This window comes from Oryctolagus cuniculus, chromosome 1 (assembly GCF_051225735.1).
Source record: "Oryctolagus cuniculus isolate XC-2025 breed Fujian yellow rabbit chromosome 1, ASM5122573v1, whole genome shotgun sequence".
In the NCBI taxonomy this organism is placed as follows: domain Eukaryota; kingdom Metazoa; phylum Chordata; class Mammalia; order Lagomorpha; family Leporidae; genus Oryctolagus; species Oryctolagus cuniculus.
This window is the reverse complement of record NC_142867.1, coordinates 231,699,978-231,719,869: the sequence shown is the minus strand read 5'-3', so window position 1 is coordinate 231,719,869 and position 19,892 is coordinate 231,699,978. Positions and strand designations below refer to the sequence as shown.

Genomic DNA, 19,892 nt, shown 5'->3' with positions numbered 1-19,892 from the left:
CCTCCACTGCACTCCCGGGCCACAGCAGAGAGCTGGCCTGGAAGAGGGGCAACCGGGACAGAATCCGGCGCCCCGACCGGGACTAGAACCTGGTGTGACAGCACCGCAGGTGGAGGATTAGCCTATTGAGCCGCGACGCCAGCCTTCAAATAAATAAATCCTAAAAATAAATAAATAAAATTCTAATAAAAAAAAAGAATCTGAGTGGAGCTAACAGGCCTGGAAAGTTGACCTGATTGCAGCACGGCGGGGCTCCTATTACAACATCCACTTAAATCAGCACCCCAAACTGACACTGCCAGATTTCGGAACACTCCATTCCCGGGGCCAGAACTCCATTTCCAAAGACACCTGTGAGCCGGACTCCGGCAGAGTAAGCAATGCCTCATGCTGGGAGGTGGCAGGTATGTGGGAAAGGTGTAACTTGAACAAGTTTAGCTTCAGCTGAAAACAACACAAAGCCCTGTCTGACCATGGACATGAGCAGCACCTTTAGGAAGAAGCAAAGCTGGGCTCAGGCTGCATTCCTGCCATTTCGCACGGTTCACAGCCCCCGGGCTCCGGGGATGTGCTGCAGGGTGCTGACCACACCAACTCCTGTTCCCCTCTCAGCAGCCTTTTCTGTGACGGCCCCTAGATCCCTCAGAACACGGCGGCATCAGATTTCATCTCCTCTGTAAAGCAAGCAGTTCCTCTCATGACCATCACCTGCCAACTGGCCAAGGCCACCGTGAGCTTTCCTTGTTCTGCCACTCTGCTACATGCCAAAAAACCCCAGGCAGGTGCTTCCTGGGACGGCTGGGATGCCACGGTACCGTGAGTAAGAACGGGGCAGGTATAGCGCCTTTGGGGGTGTAGCATTAGGTCAGGAAGTCTCCCCTCCCTCTGCATGACTCAGGCTAAGCCTGCAGTACTGTGAAAGAGCCTCGCCAGCATCCGGCCGTGCAGGCCCCGCCCACCCTGCAGCTCTCCCACCTCATTCGCTGCTGCAGCCATGGTGTCATTTGATAGTCAGGTTGCCATGACAGCCCAGGGTAGCCCGGTTTCCAATGAAAGCTGCCTGCACTTGGTAATCGCACACACAATGAGCTAAATTCTCTGAGCTTCTAAGAAGACAGCCCCCTGGGATCTGAAAGCTTGCCGGCGGCCAAGGGCACCTCCCACTCCAGGGTAATGGCTGTCCATTCCAACGGCAGATTAGCTGTAGGACGATACAGGGGAAACTGGCCAGGTTCCTAGAATCAAGGTTCACAGGAACCTGAGTCACCAGCAGACATATTTACATGGGGGAGGTGAGAGCAAAACAGAGTAGGGGTTCTGGGACACAGAGAAGCCTGCGAGCCGGGGTGCACTTCTCTGCAGAGCGGAGACGGAGATGGGGCCTCAGACGCCCTCCACCCTCCCAGCCAGCCTGTCCTGCCTGGGGCCATCGGTGCCCAGAGGTGCTTTCTCTCCCGTTTCAGACTGGGCTTGGCCCCACCTCCCGGCAGGGAGCAGAGCCAGAGCCGGCCATGGGGCTCTGCAGTCTGCAGGCCAGGCGCTCAGCTGCTGAGAACATACAGTCCTAGCGAGGCGACCTCGGGCGGGCAGCTGGCAAGCGTGCAGGCTGAGGCTGGGAAATAGGGCAGTTAATTATTAAAGGGTCCCGGGCATCAGGCAAGAGTGTGCCCGGGGAAAGGTCCCCACAGAGCTGCCCATCTCACCCGGCCCAGCCCCTCAACCGGAGAGGCCCACCAGAAGGCCTCGGACTCTCCCAGGACTGCAAAAGTTCCTGTCTAGCAGCAACAGAAAGCGAGTGTTTATTTCTTAAATGCACATTCACATCAGCCAACACCTCTGGGGCATCTGCAATGTGCCGGACTCGAGCACCTCCTTCCCTTTCCCACTGATGCTGACCCTGAGGAAGGAGAAAGGGCTCGGAGGTGAACAAGGCCACTCCCACCGCAGGGGGAGAGACCCAGGCAAATGACAACCTCCGCTCCGCCCCTCAGCACTCAGCGAGTCCCATCAGAAACTGCGGTTCTTCAGGAAAGCAAGACAGCACAGGGCAAAGCCCCAGGCAGACCTGGGCTTAATTTCAGCTCCAGGACTCCTTAATTCCTCACCCCAGGCAAATCATTTGTCCCTCTGCACCTTATTTTCTTGCTCTGTGAAATGGGAGGTCATCACTCACCTTGGCTCCCATGAGGGTCAGAGGTGACAGCCGCACTCAGGGCTGGGGGAGGGTCACCTTCAGGCTGCACCTCCCCTCCCCCACCAGGCACTGTGGTCAACTGTCAAAGCTGCGTCTCCTGCCCCTTGGCTAGTCCTCCCTGCACTGTACAGATAAGCTAAGGCAGGCTTTACTGGCTTGTCCCTTAGTTTCCAATGGCCTTCTGTGACCACACCGACAAACCCCACAGCCAACCCACTGACCAGCCCTCCTGCCCTCAGCAGCCAGCCCCGCAGGGGTGGTCATTAGAGTGGGCGTGTCCGGGGCCCCTTCCCTGCCTAACACTTCTCCAGACCCTCAAAACCACAGCGACTTTTTTTTCCTCTTTGCTAAATCCTCCCCCCCCCCCCCCAGTGGCTCTTCTTCAGAAAACCATGTGGGCCAGCCCCAGGCTGGGAGGGCCTCCCAGGCTGCCCTTACCTTAGGAAACTGCTCTGCAGGTCCGACCACCAGCAAAATGGTGGGTCTCTTTTCCATGGCCTCGGCCCTTCCGTCCTGCTTCCCCAAAAAGCTTGCCATCTGATCTCCCCGGGCAGGAGCCTGGGTGCCTCTGACTTCATGGTCATCCCCCTCCCTGGAGCCTTGGCACCCAGCCCCAGGGAAAAAGCCAGACAGAAAATGCCGCAGCATCTGCAGCATGCCGGCTTCCTCCAGACGCCGCCGCCGGGGACCGCTCACTTGCACGGGATGTGACCGCAATGCCAAGGGTCTCTGGCCACACAGCTGCTGGGAAGAGTGGCCCAGGAGTGCTCAGGCTGGGAGCTGTGCATGCAGGGGCTGCTTCCTGCCTTTTCAGATTTGCTAGCACTGCTGTCGTGCGCAGCCTGAGAAGTAGCTAGTCTACGGGAGTCTCACTGGCTGCTGGCATGGAGGAGAGCAGCTGGAGCTTCTTCAGCCAAAACTCACTTCTGCAGGTGGAGGATGATCAAACGTTTCCTTTCTAAAGAAAGTGGAGAGCCGGCTGCCAGGCAGACCTCTCCGTGAGGCAGAAGCAACTTCAGGCTCCCAATTATTCAGCTGTCCTCGCTCCTCTAGCCCAGGACCCAGCATCCAGTCTGCATTCTCACTGCAGCAGGGCGCAGCCAATCGCCTCTGCCGACACTACCGAGTTCATTATCTCCACCGGCACCGGCTCTCCAATCACAGGCAGTGGACTTCCTGCCTGCAGACGCGAGCTCCAGCCGAGGCACACAGCAGCCCCGGCCCCGGGGAGCTCACCATCCCGCAGGAGCAACTTCCGACTCTCCACCTGGGCCGCCGCGGGCCACCTGCGCTAAACGCGGTCCACGGTCCCTGGCAGCTCCTCTAAGATAGCTCTGACTGCTGCTCCTGTTCTCGCACTCCAGCCCGTGCCTAACAATGCGTGCCGGGCCACAGCGACCTCTCCAAGGTCTCCCTCTAGAAGAGGAGCTGCTAGCGTCGGGAAAAAGCCACAGAGCTCGCTGCCCCTGTCGCCCAGGACCATGCACGGGGTCAGTCTGCAGCCTGAACTCGGGAAATGATTAGGAGTTAAAAGGAACTCATCTTTGGTCATTTTCAAAAAAATTAAACTTATCTTTGGGTCTCCTTTTTTACTGAACTTTTTAAAAGGATTTGTTTATTTGATAGAGAGGCAGAGAGAGAGATTTTTCCACCCACTGGTTCATTCCCCAAATGGCCACAACAGCCACATCTGTTCTCATCCAGGCCAAAGTCAGGAGCCAAGAACTTCACGTGGGTCTCCCACATAAGCGGCAGGGGCCCAAGCACATGGGCCATCACCTGCTGCCTTCCCAGGCACATTAGTAGGGAGCGGATGAGAAGTGCAGCAGCCAGGGCTTGAACTGTTACAAGATTCGGGGTGTTGGTATTTTAAGTGGTAGCTAATCCGTTGCACCACATCGCTGGCCCTGGCTTATTGCTTTTTTTTTTTTTTTTTTTTTGGACAGATAGAGACAGAGAGACAGAGAGAAAGGTCTTCCTTCCATTGGTTCACCCCCTCAAATGGCTGCTACAGCCGGGGCTGCACCAATCCAAAGCCAAGAGCCATGTGCTTCTTCCTGGTCTCCCATGTGGGTGCAGGCACCCAAGCACTTAGGCCATCCTCCACTGCCTTCCCAGGCCACAGCAGAGAGCTGGACTGGAAGAGGCGCAGTCGGGACTAGAACCCAGCGCCCATATGGGATGCCGGCGCTGCAGGCGGAGGATTAACCAAGTGAGCCACGGCGCTAGCCCCTCATTGCTTTCTTACAGCAGAACAACGCAGTGACCATTTATTGTCATCCCATTATTTCAACAGCACAAGCACACAGACACAAAACTTCCGTAAGGAGATTACGAGGACACACACCCCTCAAACCTGCTGCCGGAACAGAAACCAGCGCAGGCTCTCGGAAGAACAACTCAGCCCCCGCTCCGGCATTCCGAAGCACAAACCCTCAGACACGGTGACCGCATCAGGATACATCCTGTAGCTATACCTGCACGTGTGGGAGGCCATACATATGGATGTGTGTGTATAAAATGAGGATGTTTGTGCATCCTTGCTTATGAAAGGACAACTCTGAGAATAGCTTAGTCATTTTTTGTTAAAAATTTTTTTGAGAGGGAGAAAGAAAAAGCGAGTACAAGTGTGCATTCCCGTCCTTGGTTTAGTCCCCAAACGTATGCAACGGCTGGGACCGAGCAGTGGAAGCTGGGGGCTGGGAACTCAACCCAGGTCTTCCGTGTGGGTGGCAGGAAGCTAGAATCAGGCGCCGGGGTGGGTATGGAACCTGGGCACTCTGCTGTGAGGCAGCCGAAAGTCTTACAGGGGCATGGTACACAACTGCAGTGCCCTAAGAAACTGCTCAAAGGAATGAGCATTGTGGCGTACTGGGTTAAGCCACCGCCTGCAATGTCAGCATCCCATATGGGCACCGGTTTGGGTCTCAGCTGCTCCACTTCTCATCCAGCTCCCTGCTAATGCTCCTGGGAAGGCAGAAGATGGCCCAAGTGCCTGGACCCCTGCACCCATGTGGGAGACCCTGAAGATGCTCCTGGCTCTCGGCTCCTGGCTTTGGATTGGCACAGCCCTGGCCCTTGCAGCCATTTGGAGAGTGAACCAGCGGATGGAAGACTCTGTTTCTCTAAATCTGCCTTTCAAATAAATTTTATTTTATTTTATTTTTATTTTTTTGACAGGCAGAGTGGACAGTGAGAGAGAGAGACAGAGAGAAAGGTCTTCCTTTGCCGTTGGTTCACCCTCCAATGGCCGCCGCGGCCGGCGCGCTGCAGCCGGCGCACCGCGCTGATCCGATGGCAGGAGCCAGGAGCCAGGTGCTTTTCCTGGTCTCCCATGGGGTGCAGGGCCCAAGCACCTGGGCCATCCTCCACTGCACTCCCTGGCCACAGCAGAGAGCTGGCCTGGAAGAGGGGCAACCGGGACAGAATCTGGCGCCCCGACCGGGACTAGAACCCGGTGTGCCGGCGCCGCAAGGCGAAGGATTAGCCTAGTGAGCCGCGGCGCCGGCTCAAATAAATTTTAAAAAATGTTAAACAAGCAAAAGAATGAGGCAGCTCTCACTGTTATGGGATGACAGAATAATTTGTTAAATGAAGAAAGCAGTGCGCAGAAAACAGGGCGGCAGCGCCGTTCCCATCTCAGCTGTGCGCATGAACCACCTCTGCCCAAACTGGACAGAGTTTGGGGCACGCAGGGGCCTCGGGGGTTGGATAGGAGCTTGATCCTCACTGAATATCCTCTCAGATCATGGGAAACTAAAGCATGAGCACACATGACCCAGGCACGCGTATATACACAATTATTTAAAAAGCAGGGCCGGCGCCGTGACTCACTTGGTTAATCCTCCGCCTGCGGCGCCTGCATCCCATATGGGCGCCGGGTTCTAGTCCTGGCTGCTCCTTTTCCAGTCCAGCTCTCTGCTGTGGCCCGGGAGGGCAGTGGAGGACGGCCCAAGTGTTTGGGCCCCTGCACCTGCATGGGAGATCAGGAGAAGCACCTGGCTCCTGGCTTCAGATTGGCGCAGTGCCAGCCGTAGTGGCCATTTGGGGAGTGAACCAACGGAAGGGGGACCTTCCTCTCTGTCTCTCTCTCTCACTGTCTAACTCTGTCAAATGAAAAAAAATTAAAAAATAAAAAATAAAAAGCAAACAGAGCTGCTTCCTATTCCCTGTGAGTGTTGTGTCCTGTAGTCTGGCGTGATGAAGGCCTGTGTGCTCTTAGGCGAGTTCTTCCTCCTCTCTTTACTATTTTGGCATTCTTCAGGACGTGAGCCAGCAGTGACTTCAGTGTGTTCTGATTGGTTGGTAGCCAGAATAAGAAAGAGACCCTTTGATAATGACACAGAAGTTAGAATTGGTGACATCCACCTGGGAAACAGCTGTCTCGTCACAAGGACGCTGTCATTCAACTACGAGTTTTCTTACCCTATCATTTACTGTGGAATCAAGAGATTTATATTCCAAGGGAATGATGTTTTCATATTATCTGAAATCAACTACAAACCTAGAGTGGAACCAGCTACACATTCCCAGTAGTTTGCTTTATGAAGAGGCCTCTATTCTCGTCTCTGGGAACTTTTGGGTTGAATGGTCATGAAATCAATCTCTTGAGTGACAGCTCTCAAGTAAAAAGAGTGCGACAGTCATCGATTTTCTTCCAAAGTGAGAAACGCGAACCTGACTGTCGCAGTGTGCAGAAGGAACGACTGAATCACTGCATCAGCAATGCCTGTTATGACTTCTCCCTGAAACACAGGAGCAAGTGGCATGTACCTGTCTGGGAGCCAGGTTCAGGAACTCTGTGGTTCTTTTACCATTTAAATACCTTCTGAAATTCGAGACTGAAAATCTACACTGTGGCATTTAAACTTTTCAGTGAATTCATCATAAATGAAGCTATCTTGTATGTGAAATCAAGGTTATAATAAAACCACTGCTATATGAAGATTTGCTCAGGTGCAGTGTGAGTACTTTTATGACAGGTTTCATATGACTGAGCATTTTCAGGATTCGGCTACTAACTTTACACTTCTACCTATTACTCTTAGTAATTAGTGTCCAATACTGAAACATACTCCCCCAACTAAATCTTTCCTCTTTTATAAAGCTGGGAGAAGGGGAGATAATCTATGCTACCTGTATAGTTGCTTTAACAATTGGAAGACTTTCCCATAAGTCAAAAAAAAAAAAAAGCAAACAGAGAAAGCCGAGACAAGGCCCCTAATAGCCGTGCTGAAAGCTGCGCAGCCTGTGGCAGCTGCCCTCTGCTGGATACACCCGACCAGCTTACCCAGAGTCCTGTGTGCCGACTGCAGGGACAGCCTTTGGAGTCAGCTCCAGCTTACTGGCTGTGTGATTCTGGTTAAGTTACATTAGCTGTCTGTGCTTTCCATACCTCTAAGGGCCAAATGTGGATAGTAACAGAACCATGTTTAACAACTAAATGGGATCATACATAAAGCTTTTAGAACAGCACTTGGTAACCATTAGCTGGGACAGACTTAAGAGTGGTTAAGTTGCCACTTAGGAAGCCAGCATCCCTAAGTCGGAGTGCCTTTTTTTTTTTTTTTTTTTTTTTACAGATAGAGTTAGACAGTGAGAGAGAGACAGAGACAGAGAGAAAGGTCTCCCGTTGGTTCACCCCCCAAATGGCAGCCACGGCTGGAGCTACACCAATCTGAAGCCAGGAGCCAGGTACTTCTTCCTGGTCTCCCATGCGGGTGCAGGTGCCCAAGCACTTGGGCCATCCTCCACTGCCTTCCCAGGGCCACAGCAGAGAGCTGGTCTGGAAGAGGAGCAACCAGGACTAGAACCCGGAGCCCATATGGGATGCCGGAGCCTCAGGCGGAGGATTAACCAAGTGAGCCACGGTGCTGGCCCCAGAGTGCCTGGTTTGAGTCTTGGCTACTCCATTTCTGATCCAGCTCTCTGCTAATGCACCTGTGAAAGTAGTAGATGATGATCCAAGTGCTTGGGCCCCTGTCACCCATGTGGGAGATGTGGATGGAGTTCTTGGCTCCTGGCTTCAGCCTGGCCCAGACATAGCTATCATGGCCATTTGGGGAGTGAACCAGCAGGTGGACAATCTCTGTCACTTTGCCTTTCTTTTTCTTTTTTTTTTTTTTTAAGATTTATTTATTTATTTGAAAGTCAGAGTTACCCACAGAGAGAAGGAGAGGCAGAGAGAGAGAGAGAGAGAGAGAGAAAGAGGTCTTCCATCCTCTGGTTCATTCCCCAATTGGCCGCAACAGCCGGAGCTGTGCCAATCCGAAGCCAGAAGCTTCTTCCGGGTCTCCCACGTGGGTCCAGGAGCCCAAGGACTTGGCCATCTTCCACTGCTTTCCCAGGCCATAGCAGAGAGCTGGATAGGAAGTAGAGCAGCCGGGACTCAAACCGGCATTTATATGGGATGCCGGCACTGCAGGCAGTGGCTTTACCCACTACACCACAGCCCCAATCCCACTCTGCCTTTCAAAGAAATAAATAGAGTAACAGGGATCAACTCAAGTTCCTGCCTATAACAACTGTAAGTCCAGACTAAATGCAGGAAACAATGTTTTCAAGCCATGGGAAGACGGGCAACAGAACAGCATTTCCTGAACAACATTTAGCAGTGAGGCAAGTCCTACCATTGCCCCTGCTTCCTGCCTGGACTTCCCCGGCCCCGTGGCCGTAGGGCCGAGGGGGAACCCAGGCAGGGCACAGCAGTCTGCCCATGTGGAAGAGGGAGGCTGGGAGGCCAGGGCAGCTAGAGTCTGCAAGAAGCGAGGGCTGCTGCGGGCCGGGCTGGAGACCCTTGGGGCAGAGGAGACCACCACCCACAAGGACCAGCTCAGCGCGAAGCTCGTCATAAAGGGGGCCAGGGACGAAAGCTCAGCCGGTGAGGCGGGCTCGGTGCCATTCTCATCCCACCTGACAGAACAAGCCCCGAGTGGCCGTCTAGTGGGGCTGGGGCTGGGGGCTGGGGGCTGGGGGCAGTGGGCCCCTCAGACACAGGCAGAACGCTCTTCACAAGCAAGCCGTCCGCCGTGGCTGAAAGCCTGTCTCCAGACCGCCTGGCGTCTCCCCTGCCAATAGCTTCTGGTGCTGCATGTGTGACCTTGCGGCTTCCATCACGCCTTCAGGGTGGGTGCAAGCTTTCACCCAGAGCTGGCCGGGGAAGGGGCCGAGCCCCGGGGAGAGTCGGACTGGCTCTCGGAGAGCCCGGCTATCTTGTGCGACCCTTGTGGTTTTAAACCATGCCTTCCAGTTAGCTGCCATCTTCCACCCAGAGCTAGCAGAGGAGGGGGCTGAGCCCCTAAGGAGACACAGTCTCCAGGAGACCCCCGCCGTCTCCTTGAGCCCCAAGCCAATCAACATACATACATGAAACCCCTGTCCGATGGACAACCTCCCCCCCATAGGATGACCCAGTGAGCAACAGTAACGCCTTAAGAGCCCAGGACACTTCCTCAACACCGGCGTCCTGCTGGGGCACTCCGCCGGGGCTCCTCTCAGGCCAGACGCTTTTTCTGTTGCTTGTCAAATAAGTTTCTTTTCTGTCTAATAAGTTTCTGCTGCTTAGCCAGTTGCTTCCCGGCTGTTTATCTCTACACTAAGCTGAGGAAAGGAACCACGAGACGGCTCCTGCAGCTGCCCTCCTCTCTGCAACCATCAAACCATTCCCCAGCAGCTGCACCCCAGAAAAAGTTCAAGAGCATCTACAGAGGGGCTGGCGCTGGAGCCACTCACTGCCTGAGATGCCTGCGTGCCACGTGAGAGCCGAGTCAAGTGCTGGCCGCTCCGCTTCCGATCCAGCTCCCTGCTGATGCGCCTGGGAAGGCAGCAGAGGAGGGCCCAGGTGCTTGGGTCCCTGCACCCACCTGGGGAGATCTGGATGGAGTTCCTGCTCCCGGATTCGGCCCAGCCTGCCCTACACTGTCTTGTCATTTGGGGAGTGAACCAGTAGATGGAACATCTCTCTCTCTCTCCCGCTCTTTGCTTTCTGTTAGTTGAGGCCACTTGGGGCCACTTCTCTTGCTATCATCCAACATTTTAAATCAATTAATAAATCTTAAAAAGAAAAAAAAATGCTCTAATTCAGTACATCACAACCACATTTCTGAAAACCAGTGATAGAGAGGAAATCCTAGAGACAGCCAGGGGAAAAAAGACCCATTCCATACAAAAAACAAAGACTGACAGGGGACTTCCTGCCAGACACTGTCCACCCCCACTCCCAAAGAAAGACCACGTCAACCAGAATTCTCTGCCCAGAAAAAGACTTTGTCAAACACAAAAGCTGAAAGCCTCTGGCATCAGCAGATCAGAGTTGCACCACGAAGGATGTTAGAGGAAGTCCTCAGGCACAGGGAAGGCGGTCCCAGGTAGAAACCTGGATCTGCAGGGAGGAATAGAGCACCAGCACCGGGAATTCTGTGGGTAACACAGAGGACTTAGCTAAGCACTTTCAATGGGGACACCTGCATGTCCCATCAGAGCGCCAGGGTCTGCGTCCCAGCTCCTCTCTCCATTTCCGTCTCCAGCAGTGGGCGTTCCGGGGGGCAGCCGTGACGACACAGGCAGTTTCCGCCCTGCTCCCCCGTGTGGGAGAGCCAAGCTCCTGGCTTTGGCCTGGCCCAGGCCCAGCTGTCCCCCAAGTATTTAGGGAGTGAACCAGTACATGGAAGACCACCGTCTCTGCTGTTCTTTCTTTTTCAAGATTAGTTATTTATTTAAATGGCACAGTTAGAGAAGAAAGGAGGGAGGGCTATCTTCTACAGCTGGCTCCCCCCCCAAATGGACGTGATGCAGGCAGGCAGAGGATAAGCTGACTAGGTGTGAGAGCTGCACGGCCACGCGCTCACCATGCCCTATGTGATCTCATGCCCCTACCAGATCCCACCTATACACCCACCTGCCCGTCAGGCTGTGTAACCACGCCCCTTTGGAAGTAGAGAAAAGACCCCTCCCTTATTGCCCTAGCTGCCTTGTTTCCCACGCCTTCGGGGCACATGGCCTAGTTGAAATCGGACATGACCTCCTAAAATCTACACTGAAATGTGGCCCCTTAAGTTTCCCAGAAGTGCTATCTGGGGTGCCACATGTGCTACCGGAATTTGGGGTGCCATATGATTTCACCACAAGCTTATTACTAAATCCCCAATATTAATAAGCCCAAGAGGGTTCTTGCCTAATATTTAGAGAAGAATTCTAAATACTGGCACAGATAAACGAGGCAGCATGGTATATTTTACGCTTTTATTTAGTGATAAAGATGCATAGGAGAGTGAGTGCTTTATTTAAGAGAGAGAGGTGAACAGGGGTTCATACCGAGCACAGGAACCAGCCACGCGGAAGAGCATCTAGGCCTGTATCTGGGCCAGGAAGCCTAGGGCGCGTGGCCCGAAGGAGGTGCAGGGCTACAGCAAGCCCGCCTCCTGGCAAGAGTCCAGGGAAGGAGAAGGGGCCGGGCCACACCGTGTCCTGGCTTTTAACCCACTTCCAAAGGGGAGTGGTTAATTAACCTGATTGGCTGGTAGGCACCCAGGTGTGGCCAGGTAGGGGGATGAGGACACACAGAGTGTGGTGAAGGTATCAGATAGGGTGTGAAGTCACACAGGGGCATGGTGAAGGCGTGGTCTTACAGCTCACAAATCTAATCAATTTTAGCCTGTATGCCTGCCTAGTTCACAGTGGCCTGCTCCCTGCCTTCTCCGTGGCTCGGTGGCCTGCTCCCTGCCTTCTCCGTGGCCCGGTGGCCTGCCCCCTGCCTTCACCTCGCTGCTCTCTAAGCTACTTGTGATGCAAACGCTTGCTCCATGCGCCTCCCCTAAATGAAGCCCTCACTCTCCAGCACGTTTCTCTCACTGAATAAAATCTGTAAAGCTTACCACGTTGTCTGGTCTGTTTGAGCCAGTCTTCAGAATGTTCAGTATTCTCTGAATACGGGGCAAGAGCCCACAAGCTTAGTAATACTGAAAAAAAAATTTTTTTTTTTTTTTGACAGGCAGAGTGGACAGTGAGAGAGAGAGAGAGAGAGACAGAGAGAAAGGTCTTCCTTTGCCGTTGGTTCACCCTCCAATGGCCTCCGCGGCTGGCGAGCTGCGGCCGGCGCACCGTGCTGATCCCAAGACAGGAGCCAGGTGTTTCTCCTGGTCTCCCATGGGGTGCAGGGCCCAAGCACCTGGGCCATCCTCCACTGCACTCCCTGGCCACAGCAGAGAGCTGGCCTGGAAGAGGGGCAACTGGGACAGAATCCGGCGCCCCGACCGGGACTAGAACCCAGTGTGCCGGCACCGCAAGGCGGAGGATTAGCCTAGTGAGCCGCGGCGCCGGCCCAATACTGAAAAATTATTAATAAGCAGGACGGAATCAGATGCAATGGCTGGAGCTGGGCCAAGCCGCAGCCAGGAGCCAGGACTCCATCTGGATCTCCCACACGGAACAGGGACTCAGGCACTCAGCCATCACCTGCTAGTTCTTAGGTGCATTAACAGGGAGCTGGGCCGGGAGCAGAGCAGCTGGGACCTGGGATGGGATGGGAGCAGGGGAGTCCCCACAGGCAGTGTAACCTGCTGCTCCACAACGCCCAGTCCTGTTGTGGGTTTGCAGCACCTGCAGAAGTAAGACCTAGGAGAACCATAGCTCAAGGGCAGGGAGAAGTGAAAAATACACTGTTTAGGCTCCATGTAAAGCGGTGTAACATCAGCTGAAGTAGGCTGTGATAAGTTAAAGACATATACTATAATTTCAACAGCAATCAGACTAATAGGGACAACAAGGGACATAAAATGGAATCACAAATAAAACTCACTGGAGGCCGGCACCGCGGCTCACTAGGCTAATTCTCCACCTGCAGCGCCGGCACCCCGGGTTCTAGTTCCAGTTGGGGCGCCGGTTCTGTCCCAGTTGCTCCTCTTCCAGTCCAGCTCTCTGCTGTGGCCCGGGAGGGCAGTGGAGGATGGCCCAAGTGCTTGGGCCCTGCACCCCATGGGAGACCAGGAGAAGCACCTGGCTCCTGGCTTTGGATTGGTGCAGTCGCAACGCTCTGGCCATAGTGGCCACTTGGGGGGGGGGTGAACCAACGGAAAAGGGAGACCTTTCTGTCTGTCTGTCTGTCTGTCTCTCTCTCTCTCTCTCAGTCTAACTCTGCCTGTCCAAAAACAAAACAAAACAAAACAAAACAAAACACCTCACTGGATCCAAAAGAAGGCAAAAAGAGAGGAACAGGGGACAATGAACCCAACAGTAGCTGCTGCGAATGGGCTCAGCAGCCCACTGGGAAGACAGAGGCCTCAGACGATGAGACAGCAACACCCGACCACAGGTCACACGAGGGTCACAGCAGGCTCACCATAACAGGCGAAGGAAGCATTCACCAGTTGACACCAAGCAAAAGAAAACTACAGCGGCTACTGATCAGGAGGAGAGGATCATTTCATCATAAAAATGAGATCAGCTTATCAAGAGGATGGAACCACCCTAAATGTTTCAGGGAGCTCCAAAATGGAGGAAATGCAAACCACGCAAGGAAAAGGAGACAAATCCACAGTTACAGTCGGGTTACAACCAGAGCCACACCATCAAGCACCTTGGCCCACACGTTTGTCAAAAACACTTCTCCAGACCAGGGCAGACCCAGCCCCACGCCCCCCCCCCCCCCCCGCCAGGTCCCCGCCCCTTGGTGGTGCCCTGGGCCAGGCGGTTTGAGACAGGGGTCCTCTGTTTTGTTTTGTTATTTTTATTATTAACTCAAACCTGTTGACTTGCACAGTTCCCTTCCTCATCTGGAGGAGCAAGGCCCCGGTGCTGTCTTCACTCCTGGGGACGGGGTGAGGCCCTGGACTCCCCACCCCAGGGCTGCAGGGGTACGGCCAGAATTGGAAACCATGGTGTGCTGGCTCCAGCCAGAGGGCCATTCAGGACCTCTTGAGAACCAAGCCACCCCTCCTAGGCCCCACCTCCCTGGAGCCCCGCCCCCGCTCCTGGGGCTCTCTGCTCCCCTCCCCCCATTCTGGGCAGGGACAGAATAAATGTTTGTACAGATTAAAAAAAAAAAAAAAAAAACACTTCTCCATAAATTGAAAAAGATTCAGCTCATACAAAGTATGTTTTGTGACCACAGCAGAATTAACTTAGAAATCGATTTAAGAATGATACTGGAAAATACCTAAATATTTGGAAACTAAATAACACAAATCTAAACAATTCAAGTCTCAGGGCCCCCACTGTGGCGCAGCAGGTTAACGTCCTGGCCTGAAGCCCTGGCATCCCATATGGGCGCCAGTTTGAGACCCAGCTGCTCCACTTCCGATCCAGCTCTCTGCTATGGCCTGGGAAAGCAGTAGAAGATGGCCCAAGTCTTTGGGCCCCTGCACCCACGTGGGAGACCCAGAGGAAGCTCCTGGCTCCTGGCTTCGGATCAGCCGTCGTGGCCAATCGGAGAGTAGATCAGCAAATGGAAGACCGCTCTCTCTCTCTGCCTCTCCTTCTCTCTCTGGGTAACTCTGACTTTCGAATAAATAAATAAATCTTTAAAAAAATAATTCAAGTCTCCAGGAAGAAATCAAAAGGAGAGAACGAATTTTTATTTTATTATTTTTAAAGACTGCTGCTTTCCCAGGCGCATTAGCAGGGAGCCGGCTCAGAGTGGAGCAGCTGGGACTGGAACCGGTGCCCTGCTCTGAGAAGCTGGCATGGCCAGCAGTGTCTTAACCCTCTGCACCACAACCCCGGCCCCAGTGCCGATGTTTTCCTGTTAAAACGCTTCCTGTATGTGTGATTTCCTCATGGCTGGGAGCACACCTGTGTCTCCTTGTATCACAGCATCACCTGACAGACCGCCCAGCTCTGGGTGACATGTCCGTAAGATGACTCCAGTCACACTTAGCCAAGTCCAGGGACACAGCTGGAAGCCCAGCCCTCCTGGGACCAACAGACTCTGGTTCCGAGGGCAGCCACCTGTGGAAGTGGCCCACTCTGCCAGGAGGAATCCAGAAAACAGACCTGATGGAAGGGACCTCCAGTGGGAAGCACCTCGAGGAACCGCCCAGGAAATAAAGGCCCCGGAGCACCCAGGACAACGGGACAGTCCTGCGGGGGTTCCCCAGCAACACCCCAGCCAGCTCCTGTGGGGACCCCAAGCAACCCAAGCCGCCTCCCACCCATTCAATGCCCCACCACCTATCAGCACTACTGGTAACGTTTAGAGACCCGTCAGAAGACCGTGAACTGAAAATTGAAAAGCGCAGCCAGGTTCCGTCTGACAGAGCACCACACTGGTTTGATCACAAGGACTGGCTCTGCCAAATCGGCACGCAGGGAAGACCCTTTCCACACACCCAGTGAGTCAGATCTGTGAACGGCTGTGACCGTCACCGTGAGCAGAGCAAAGCCCTCACAGGTGCTCAAGGCAGAGACGGGCGAGGGGCCGTGCTCATCGTCTGTCACTTCTCAGTGGGGACAGGAGGCAGCGGCTAGGAGGATCTTTCAGACGCTGTGACGGTGGCACAGCGTAGCAGGTGAACTTCTGTCTCCACCGAGATCAGTCTGAACGCCTGCTCCGGCCCTGGCCTAGGCCGCCCTTCGGGACCTCCAGGGTGAGGCAGGGCGCTGTCTCCTCCGGCCGGCCCCAGCCACTGCGGCACTGAGGGAGACCCAAATGCGGTGGGGAGAAAGCTGAAATCCCCTGACCTACTTTCATTTCGGGAAGTAAACCTAGCTTTGGGCAGAACTTGAAGAAAACCCCTATAGGACAGTGAGAGCCCGACCACAGGGAAAACACTCTGTCCCCGACAGCTGCTTCTTCCTGGTGAAGCCAGGGCTCCTCCAGGCCCCAAGGTCAAGGGAAATGCCTGTAACAAAGACGTCTTTTTCTTGTCTCTACAACAGTGAGCGGTGTACAGCATTAACCCAGATTTCTGAGGCAGGAGTCTAAACTGCTACAATTTCTCTTCATTTTCTGCTCTTAGAGGGACGTGGTTCTCCTTTGGATCAGATCTGTATCAGGTGAACGAGATGCGCTGAGATTGGTACTGAGGTTAGCAAGTAAAAACCCTAGAACATGGGGGACACCACCTGTGGCACAGACATCCCACTTGGGCGCCAGTTCAAGACCGAGCTGCACCACTTCCCATCCAGCTCCCTAATGCGCCTGGGAAAGCAATGGAAGATGGCCCAAGTGCTTGGGCTACTGCACCCACGTGGGAGATCCGGATGAAGCTCCTGGCTTCGGCCTACCCAGCCCTGGCCACTGAGGCCATCTGGGGGTTGAACCAACAAATGGAGGATCTCTCTGACTTTCAAATAAATGAATACACCTTAAAAAAAAAAAAAAAAAAAAGACCACACACTGATTTCAGGGTGGTATCAAAAGCAGGTGGCTTGAATCGGTGCAAGCTTCACTCCCCCCAGCTCAGGCTCAGAGTTTTGTGACCCCTGCAAACTCCCCACCCACATGGCTGGTCGGGGTTAACCCCAGGTGAGTAACAAAAACTGGTTTAAACCAACCCAGTTTAATTGCTAGGCCAATCACTCACCCCTAAATTGACCTTTCTCTCTCTTTTAAAAGATTTTATTATTTGAAAGGCAGAATTAGAGAGCCAGCCAGCTTCCATTCATGGGTTCACTCCACAAATGGCCACAAGGGCTGGGCCAAGCGGAAGCCAGGAGCCTGGTCTCCACCCGGGTCTCCCGTGCGGTTGGCAGGCCCTGAGCACTTGAACTGTCTTCCGCTGCTTCCCCAGGCACAACAGTAGGGAGCTGCATCGGAGGTAGAGCAGCCAGGAATTGAACCAGCACCCACACAGGATGTCGGCATTGAAGGTGGCGGCTTAACCCACCGGGCCAGGATGCCAGCCCCTCCCTGGCACTCTTCTATTTGCTACAATCTCTTCTCTTACCTAGAGAAGGAAAGGTAGATCTGGGTAAGCAATTCAGTGGCTAAACATTCTTCTGGATGGCTTGTTCCGCCCGGCCCCACCCTGCCCAGCTGTGTGGTGTCTGCTTCACAGCAGGGGGTAGGGGGTTCACACCTGGCCCTGCTCACTCCCACAGTCTTCACACAACACAGAGCAAGAGCTGGGGAGGGCGAAGCTTGCACTGACTCAGGGGTCCGGAAATCAGCTTCCCAGATCCGCGCCTGCGTTCCAGTGCCGGCTCAACTCCCAGCTGCAGTTCTCTGCTGATGCTCACCCAGGTGATAGTTCAAGTACCTGGGTCCCTGCCAGCCATGTGGGAGCCCTGGATTGAGTTTCTGGCTCCTGGCCGGCCCAGCCTCAGCAGCTGTTGGGGGCAGTGAACCAGCCTCTCTGCCTCTCAAATAAAAATAAATTTAATTTTAAAGCAGCATTAACAACAACAACAAAAAAGATAAGTTTTGGTGAAAAAAAAAAAAAAAACCCTTGAAGTCCATGCAGTTTTCCATGAAAATTTCTTTGAAGACTCCTTGTACAAGAAATGAATGCAAGAAGAAGAGAAGTTCAGTGTGTCCCGGGTGTGTCACTGTGGGAATCAACTTTCTCCCCTAAAACGACTTTGCAGGGCCCTAGACAAGTCGTCCAGTCTCTCTGACCTGCAAAATGTGGGAACTGAAGTGGACACACCTTGCAAATGCTCCAGTTCCACCCTCCTATGGATTCAAACTCAACCCAAAGACTCTAACCAGAAGCAGCAACAGGGTGTCGGGCATGTGGGATGAGGAAATGGCCACCAAGTTTGGCTAAGGTGGACACTGCTGGTTGGTTTTAACCAACACCACTATTCAACTGTGTCACAACTACAGACAAGGACTTAGCTGAATTTGGGTTTATTCTTGGTGATCTCAGCTACCCCGTCTCCAATTCTTTGCACTGTTATTATTTCAATGGCTTAAAAAAAAGGGGCCGGCCGGCGCCGTGGCTCAATAGGTTAATCCTCCACCTGCGGCGCCAGCACACAGGGTTCTAGTCCCGGTTGGGGCGCCGGATTCTGTCCCAGTTGCCCCTCTTCCAGGCCAGCTCTCTGCTGTGGCCCGGGAGTGCAGTGGAGGATGGCCCAGGTCCTTGGGCCCTGCACCCGCATGGGAGACCAGGAGAAGCACCTGGCTCCTGGCTTTGGATCAGCGCAATACGCCAGCTGCAGCATGCCAGCCGCAGCGGCCAATGAAGGGTGAACCAACGGCAAAAGGAAGACCTTTCTCTCTGTCTCACTGTCCACTCTGCCTGTCAAAAAAAAAAAAAAAAAAAAAAAAAAGAAGAAGAAGTGGGGGAGGAGGCCAGTGCTGTGGTGCAGCAGATTAACGCCCTGGCCTGAAGTGCCGGCATCCCATATGGGCGCGGATTCAAGTCCTGGCTGCTCCTCTTCCGATCCAGCTCTCTGCTATGGCCTGGGAAAGCAATGGAAGATGACCCAAGTCCTTGGGACCCCTGCACCCACATGGGAGACCCAGAAGAAGCTCCTGGCTCCTGGCTTTGGATCTGCGCAGCTCTCACCGTTGCGGCCATCTGGGGAGTGAACCATCTGGGATGGAAGGCCTCTCTAACTCTGCCTGTCAAATAAATAAAATAAATCTTTAAAAACAAAAAGATGTATTTATTTGAAAAAGAGATCATCCATCTGCTGGTTCACTCCCCAAATGGCCACAATGGCAAAGGCTGGGCCAGGCAGAAGTTAGGAGCCTGGAACTCCATCCAGGTCTCCAATGTGGGTTCAGGTACCCAAGTGTTTGGGCCATCTTCCGCTGCTTTCCCAGGTGCATCAGCAGGGAGCTGGATCGGAAGCAGAGCAGCCAGGATTGGAACTGGTACTCCTTTGGGATGCTGGTGCCACAGGTAGGCTTAAACCACTGCACCATGACACCGGCCTCATTTCAATGGTCTGTGAGGGTTCTGGTAGAGCCCACCAGGCTCTAGCGAAGGAGGAAGGGGAGAGGGAGGGCTGGAGAAAAGGCACGGGGCCAGGCCGAAGGGACAACAAGCGAAGCTTTCGGCACCAGCAGGAGCAAGGACAGCCACCGTCGCGTGACTCCACTGCCCCTGCTGGACAGGAGCCAGGACTCACCGCCTCCTCAGTCTGCCTGGAAGACCCAACCAAGGCAGAGCAGGTAAGCGGCCACTCTGGCCTGGTAGTCCTGCATGTGCTTTGCAGGAAGATGCTTCTTTAAGACAACACCTTCTTTCCAGGCCTCTTACGTACCTGTCGCTGCTTCCTGAGCACCATCCGAGCCTTAAAATGCTGAGTCGACTTATGCATGGATATGCCACTGTCATACACTCTGACAATAACTAGGATGATGTTTGGAAAGTACCTGGGGGCGGTGCTGTGGCATAGTGGGTAGAGCCACCGCCTGCGGTGCTGGCATACCACACAGGCGCTGGTTCAAGTCCTGGCTGCCCCACTTCTGATCCAGCTCTCTGCTAGGCCTAGGAAAACAGTGGAGGATGGCCCAAGTCCTTGGACCCTGCACCCACATGGGAGACCCAGAGGAACTCCTGGCTTCAGATCAACACAGCTCCAGCAGCTGCAGCCATCTAGGGAGTGAACCAGCGGATGGAAGACCTCTCTCTGCCTCTGCCTCTCAAATAAATACATAAATCTTAAAAAAAATCTTCCCAGTGTCTACAAGGCCCAGGCTTCCCACAACTGACCTCCGGCTCCCAGACCCCTCTGGCTGGCCACAGGCGGCGCTCACTGGACACTGAGCACCCTTTATTACCACGTCCTCAGACTACATCTCAGT

General features: G+C 54.0%; 1 protein-coding gene across 4 annotated transcripts in view; it reads right to left on the bottom strand.

Annotated features, from left to right (window-relative positions):
- Window positions 1-19,892, bottom strand: part of SLC25A25 (solute carrier family 25 member 25) — a 40,673-nt gene that overhangs the window by 14,166 nt on the left and 6,615 nt on the right. For 2 of the 4 annotated variants that reach the window (XM_051838501.3, XM_051838502.3), the window contains exon 1: window positions 2,633-3,255. The exons of the other annotated variants lie outside the window; for them this stretch is intronic. In XM_051838501.3, coding sequence (XP_051694461.1) covers window positions 2,633-2,851 — 219 coding nt within the window. In that variant the 5' untranslated portion in view covers window positions 2,852-3,255. Of the gene's footprint in view, window positions 1-2,632; window positions 3,256-19,892 lie in introns of those variants that run through there. 4 annotated transcript variants of the gene reach the window in all.